The sequence below is a fragment of the Sinocyclocheilus anshuiensis genome, unplaced genomic scaffold (assembly GCF_001515605.1).
Source record: "Sinocyclocheilus anshuiensis isolate Anshui unplaced genomic scaffold, SAMN03320099.WGS_v1.1 scaffold1581, whole genome shotgun sequence".
NCBI classification, from domain to species: domain Eukaryota; kingdom Metazoa; phylum Chordata; class Actinopteri; order Cypriniformes; family Cyprinidae; genus Sinocyclocheilus; species Sinocyclocheilus anshuiensis.
Window position 1 is genome coordinate 765,474 of NW_015540988.1, and position 7,380 is coordinate 772,853.

A 7,380-nucleotide genomic window follows, 5' to 3' on the forward strand; every position below is an offset into this window, starting at 1 on the left:
ATATATATGTCTACAAACCATATATATATATATATATATATATATATATTCTTGTCTGTTAACGTTTTCACTGTTTCTGGTATACCAGAACATCTGTAGCTTTGCCATAACATTGTTTCTCTCTATGCCAATGCTGTAAGTGTAAACCATTACTGCACCAACAGGAAACCACTTGATGCAGCGCTCTGAGCTAGCAATGTGCTGTTTACAGTGTTTGCAAGGCAGCCGTGTATTTATATTTACCACATAACCAACAATTATGACATTGACCTAAAATCTGCATACTGAATTGTGATTTCTTTCTTGCATTAATTTAAACAGGCATCTTGACTTATTGACACAGACCTAAAACCTAGATTTTACCCTATTCTGTTGCTGCCTTGCATACATGACCATGTCCTGCAAGAAATGCAAATCTAGTGTACTTTTAAAATAGTACAAACCAGTCTCTCTCTGATCTTGGCATGTGATCAATAGGCACTGGGTGTATTGATTTTAAGTTTTGTCACAGATTTAAAGACCTATCTGTTTCTTTCAGGCTAGCTTAGCTGTCAACCCTGCCAGCCTTCTGCCAGGCGCAGTGCCACGGATTCCAGGAGCTGTCAGCGTAATCCCTGGCCTGGCACCCGCTTCCCTCCCTGCAGCTGCCAAGCCGCTGCCAGCTACCGATACGATCCCTGATCATCAGCCCTCCAGTGAGGGAGGGGTGAGCTTCGACTCGGCCGCTCAGGTCAGCACGCTACAGAATGCTAACAAGGTAGGTCAGACTGCAGTATGTATGTTTTTGCTTCTATTGTCCTCATTTGTAAATCGCTTTGGATAAAAGCGTCTGCTAAATGACTAAATGTAAATGTAATGTTTTATAGGTGTCACGAAATATTGGTTGTGTGCCATTGCAATGAAAACTGCTGCTGTTGATATAGTGTAGTGTTAATTTAACATCCTGTTCTTTTCAGTTGACACAAAGTCTGGAATTTTAGGTCACACTTTATTTTAATGTCCAATTCTCGCTATTAGCAAACCAGTAACTATGACTTTTGCCTCAATAAACTCCTAATATGCTGCTTATTAATAGTTAGTAAGGTAGTTGTTAAAGTGCCCCTATTATGGGTTATGAACGGTTCATAGTTTGGTTTTGGGAGTCCCCAACAACAGGATGACATGCATGTAAGGTCAAAAAACACTTTAATTGTCTTATAATATGCATTTATTTTTACCTTATTTGCTCAACGATTCCCAAACAATTCGCTCAACGATTCATTTTTCCAAACCCCTCCTTTTGCATGACGCTAATCTGCAGTGATTGGTCTGATTGGTTGATTTCATTTCCATTTCATCCTGCCTGTAATGCCTGATAAAGCAGCGTTTGTGAGCGCAGTGCTGCTTTGTGTACAGTGTTACCGGGAAAACCGCTATTTTTACCGCTCCTAAAGCGACATCTAGTGGCAAAGAATGAATTTGCATTTTCATTCAGACCAACACGAAAATTGACTGATGGTTTTATGCAACAAACACACAGAGCCGTAAATGTGAACCGGTGTACATATAACCCATGCAGGAAGCCCCGCCACACATAATGTAAGTCTGTGGGAAACACTGCAGCAGTCTTCAGTAAAATGACGGGGACACAACACAAGGTTGGGGCTATACTGATGTGGCATTGCTGTAAAAATGAACTTTAACTAGGGTTGGGTATCGTTTGAATTTTATCGATTCCGATTCCGATTCCGATTCTGCTTATCAATTGGAACCTAGTTTCGATTCCAATAAGATAAAAAATCCAATATAAAAAAAATTAAGTCAAACATTTGTTCTGTCTTTACAAAGCATTCTGTTGCAGCTGAATAACACGAGCAAAAATCAGCAGCCTACAGAACACTGCAAGAGGAATTTTGCCTATGCTTTAAAAAAAATACCACAGCAAAAACAACTAGATTATTAATATAAATTTCAAATATTAAAGTGTTAAAGACAAGTAAACAGTCAGTAATAAGATAGTAAAAAATGAATCAATTAGCAATATCATAAATAAATACAACTCAACAAAATTTCAGGTACAGAAACTGTAATTAAAAGTTTAAAAACACTGCATAGTTTTCTTTTCATAAATAAAATATAGATTAATCAATTAAAGTTATTAAATATATTCAGTCAAGATCAGTGAATGATTTTCTTTTGTTCTTTGATTAACATTAATGACAGGCAGCGCGTTTATTAGACTGGGTTCAAGTTTTCCCGGGTCTGCGCCCGCAACAAGTGGGCGGGCAATATGTTAATGTTTCATGTTGATGTCAACATGAAACGGCTTGGGATTCATTTTAAAAACGACTCGTTTCAATGATTCAGAGTCGACTCTTTCTTTTGAGAGACAATAACTTTATACACGGTGCACTTTCAGATTTAAAACTTTGCAGGATGTTTTCATTCACTTAGAGCTGTGTTACACACTGCATGAAAGGTCATTTTCAAAAATCCATAATAGGGGCACTTTAAGTTTAGGTATTGGGTTGGATTAGGGATGTTGAATATGGTCATGTGCTTTAGAAGTACTAATAAACAGTTAATAATAGGCATGCTAATAAGCAACTAGTTAATAGTGAGAACTGATCCCTATACTAACGTGTTACCGAAGACTTTAGTCATATTTTAGTCATGCTGCATAATGGTTTAACTGATAATAAAAATGATTTTGCTCAAAATTATAATTGTGATTACTGCTCATGATTGTTGTCTTTTGAGAAACTACATCAGAATTATTGCACTTTCACCTATAAGCAGAAATCGAGAATATCAACTCATATACATGGTTTATTCTCATATATATAGTTTCCAGATTAATTAATCAATTTATTATTAATTCAATTTAAATGAAAATGGGTAAAACCTTTTCTCAAAGCTTATAAAGTGAATCTTTTTATATTAATTCATTTAATTCCAAATTATAATCATGTTTTTATATTAAAACATACAAAATTACTCTGTATTGTGGCAGAGAGGTTGTGTAAGTGCATTTATTCAGGAATATTTCAATAGGTTATAGAAATATATTCAGGATATTTCTATAGGTTTATATATTTTTTCTCTATTTTAGTTTGAAGACAATATAGACAGATTTTGGATATAGAGAGATTTTATTTTTACAGTTTTTACTACATTTTTAACTACATTTTAATCTCATCTTTTTTTGTCATGTTGATATACTGTAGTCTCAGCTAGTGTTTAATGATGTTGGTGTCGTGTCTCTCGTCTCGTCTTAGTCATGGAAAAAAGTTGTTAGTGAATATTTTTCTTTATAGTTCTCATTAACAAAATGAACACTAGCAGAATGTCCAGTCAGTGGCTTTCTTCTGCTGCAGGGTCGGGCTAAAGGCGCAGTGCGACGGCGACCGCAGACAAGGGCAGCAAGACAACTTGCAGCACAGCAATCTGAGGAAGCTGTTGGAGAAAGCACCTCTATACAAGCTGATGAGCCAATTATGGCTGCTTCTCTCCCTACCTTTAACCCCGTTTCAGTGCGACCCTCAGCGCTCACTATACCTGTCAGCACCCCTGCTCCTGCCAAGAGCCCCGATGAAGCAGTCAGGCCAAAGAGATTTCTCGATTCTGGAGATGATCTGTTTGATTCAGATCTCTTTGCCACAAAGCCTGTTCCCTCCTCAAAACACAAAGCAAAGACCCCTGAGGAAGGCCATAAGAAAGCCTCCAAGACAGAGGCCATCATAGCTTCAAAGAAAGACCAGGCCTCGTCTATTTTTGACAGCCATGAGGATGATCTTTTTGCCACAGTGAAACAGAAGAATGTCCAGAAAGGCAAACAAATGTCCTTCCTAGAAGATGATGATGATGATATTTTTGGAGCAGGAAAGAGTAAAAGTGCAGATAGTAAAAACTCCAAAGCAGAAGCCAGCTCTGCAAAACCAGACATTTTCCAGGTAAATATCACACATTCTTTAAGTTTGGTATTACAGATCTGTGGGGTAGTAGGAAGTGGTATGACTGATTTTTGTTTCTCTATTGACCATAAAATAAATGTTTACAGGATGACGTGAAAGAACCTCCCAAAGCCCAGAAGAAGCCCGAGGAAGTGTCATCGGATGCAAGTTTGTTTGATGATGATGTTGATATTTTTGCTGACTTGACTGGCACCACAAAGCCGAAGGAGAAGAAAGCTAAGAAGAAATTGGAGACAAAATCTATATTCGCCGATGACATGGGTTAGTTATTGCTGCAAAACACTCTTCACTATGATTCTTACCAGTGGCCTCGTTATAAAACTGTAAATTTCATCCTAAAAGTGATAAATACAGATTTTGCTTATGCACAAAAGTGTTCAGATTTGTAAAAACAGGTATGCCAGAGCCTGCGCAAAGTTACCCAGTCAGCGAATAATTTTGCTTACATGCATTGGTGCCTAGTCTCCTCCCCAAAATAACCATATATGGAGACTACGACGCCTCGTTTTTCTATGCATAACCTCGCCTGCATATAATTTCCATATGCATATTACCATCCATGTGATGCTGCCATGTTTAACGGTGCAAGACTCTAGGAAAACATGATATAGACTGTAAATCTTGTTTGTTGTCACATTACATAAAATTCATTCACAATTATACTTTGTTTGAACAAAAGAAAGAAACAAACAAAAACAAATATATAAAAATAAATATTTTAATTGTTTTAAACAAACCAAATTTGTGCAGATTTGCCTATAAAGTAAACATATACAGCATTTTTTTACATAAAAAAAAAAAAAGTCTTACCAGTTCCCTCAAATTCTTTCCTTCAAATATATGTGACCCTGGACCACAAAACCAGTCATAAGGGTCAATATTTGGAAACTGAGAGTTATACATCATCCGGAAGCTGAATAAATAAGCTTTCCATTGGTGTATGGTTTGTTAGGAAAGGACAATATTTGGCTGAGATACAACTGAAAATCTGGAATCTGAGGGTGCAAAAAAATCAAAATATTGAGAAAATCGCCTTTAAAGTTGTCCAAATGAAGTTCTTAGCAATGCATATTACTAATCAAAAATTAAGTTTTGATATATCTACAGTAGGAAATTTACAAAATATCTTAATGGAACATGATATTTACTTAATATCCTAATGATTTTTGGCATAAAAGAAAATACAATGTTTTGTTGGCTGTTGCTACAAATATACCCGTGTTACTTATAACTGGTTTTGTGGTCCAGGGTCACATATATGGTATTTTTCATAATGTTGGGAAGACCTGTCTGTCTATGAGTTCTTCATTAATGGGAGTTTAAAATAATTCTGTTTACTTCACTCACATCAGTAAATGAGTCTATAGTGATTTGATGGTGTGCACATATTTGCACCAAGTTTATTTTCTTAATAAATCCTGAAATGTGCCTGGAAATTTGCCTATGCATGAAATGGGCATTGAAATGGCCATACACAATTTTCCACACATGCATATCATGATTTATACATGAGGCCCCAGGTCATTTGAATTAATTTATGAACATTGGTTTAGAAGGTAAATGTGCTCAACAATAAAGACACACTCACAAATGCTTACTGGTATATGATTTTTGCTCTCACCTCACAGATGATATCTTCTCGACTGGGGCTACGAAACCAACGGTGAAGCCGTCCTCCAAATCTAAGAAGAACCAGCCTGCCCAGGATCCCGTATCATCTGTGGAAACGGGCAGCAATATTTTTGATGATCCCTTGAACGCGTTTGGGGGAAACTGAGTCTCCTACATAACAGCATTTTGTTTAACTTTGTAGCGATATTCATGGCCTAAATGAAGGTAGATGTAATCTAACACTGTTAATAATTTAAACTCTAATAGGTAACTTTTACAAAAAAAAAATAGACAGGAAAAAAGAAGATTGTAAATATATTTACCTCTAATGCCATCTGTAAAGTCATCTGATTGGTAAAAATTGTAGCAGTCATCAAATGGCATTGACATTTGCAACTGTTATGTGTCTTTTATTAGCACTTTAAACATGAAAATTGTCTGGTAAGGTGTAAAAAAGAAAAGAGTGATTAAGACTGGAGACATTCCTCTGACATTGTCAACTGTAACGTTTCTTTTTTTCATTGTGGTGCCATAACTCTAAGCCTATGCGCCAACATAAGTGCTTTTGTTGTTGATGTTTTTATAACAAGAGCTGAAGTTTTCTTGTGTTGCATGTGAAATGATTTTTGGAAACTGAAGAAAATATATTTTATGAAACGTACTGAATGAGTCTGAGTGCTTGAATTCAAAATTTGTAGAGGACCAAACCATTGCTAATCATTTAATATAGAAAATGTAAAATCTTTAAACCTTTCAATGTTATGCACTGAAAATGCAACCAGATAGTCACAAATTGTTGTTGGACGCTGCCAGGGTGACCGGGGTAACATCCGGGAGATGGAAAGGGGAGTCGAGAGAAAGGTCCCGCCCACTCTGCATTTCCATTGGACGAGTGGTTCTCTTTTTCTCCAACGGCTAATGTTATTCGTTCTCCTCACTGTCAATTAAGAAAATCACGATAGGCTGCCTCCTTTTCAGATTGTTGTATTCTGTTTTAATGGGGCCTTTGAGCCGCATAACATCGAAACAAAAGCAGTTGTCCGTAGCTCGAAAAAATACGGTAACGTATTGGCGTGCAGAAACGGTAAAGATGCTGTAGGAATTTGAAAGCATCAGCGGCATCCGCGAGTAGTTCGACGGGCTGCTTGTGCCGCTTTGCTAAACCAGCTAGCCGCTACAATACAATTAAAACACCTTTTATTGCAAGTTTCTGTCAGATAACAGTTCAGAGACTGGGGAATCGGTCGCTTTTACTTTTTGGGGTAACTACCTAGTTTTTGGGGTGTGTTGTGGCTGGGACATCAGCCAGGACTCTGATCCAGCTGTCCCTCCCTGCAGATCTCCTCTGATGCAGTCAAGGTAAGATGACAAATAGGTGTAACTGTTAATGAACGACTATTTTAAAAGTCAAAGAACCTAGCTAATCGACTGGACTTTTGGATACTTCACATATTAGTCGACTTTTGGGGAAAACAAGTTGGAAAAGCGTCGTTTGTAGCTTTAAAACGCTTTTGTGTTGTTTAGACTAACTTAATTGTAAATAAACATTCTGATAACACAACATCCATTAACTTTCAGCACAACCCAGATCAGCGTTGATCAACAGAAGAGATGGATAATTATTATTATAAATTATTATTATTATTAATAATAGTATAAATAAGTATAAGTATTAATAAGTATTATTTATCATAAATATGTAGTAATAAGCAGAGTAATTTTTAGCATGGCCTCTTCAATGTACTAAACATAAGTTTAAATCATTAATTTATATATATATATATATATATATATATATATATATATATATGTATAT

General features: G+C 36.3%; 2 protein-coding genes across 2 annotated transcripts in view; both read left to right on the forward strand.

Annotated features, from left to right (window-relative positions):
• LOC107690188 (WASH complex subunit FAM21-like) overlaps positions 1-6,221 on the forward strand; it is a 20,313-nt gene extending 14,092 nt beyond the window's left edge. Inside the window, exons 28-31 of the mRNA XM_016488440.1 lie at positions 539-757; positions 3,357-3,932; positions 4,040-4,214; positions 5,582-6,221. Coding sequence (XP_016343926.1) covers positions 539-757; positions 3,357-3,932; positions 4,040-4,214; positions 5,582-5,730 — 1,119 coding nt within the window. The 3' untranslated portion in view covers positions 5,731-6,221. The remainder of the gene's footprint in view (positions 1-538; positions 758-3,356; positions 3,933-4,039; positions 4,215-5,581) is intronic.
• A 305-nt stretch (positions 6,222-6,526) lies between these two features.
• Positions 6,527-7,380, forward strand: part of LOC107690178 (AN1-type zinc finger protein 4-like) — an 18,092-nt gene continuing 17,238 nt past the window's right edge. Inside the window, exon 1 of the mRNA XM_016488423.1 lies at positions 6,527-6,923. The gene's annotated coding sequence lies outside the window, so the exon portion shown is untranslated. The remainder of the gene's footprint in view (positions 6,924-7,380) is intronic.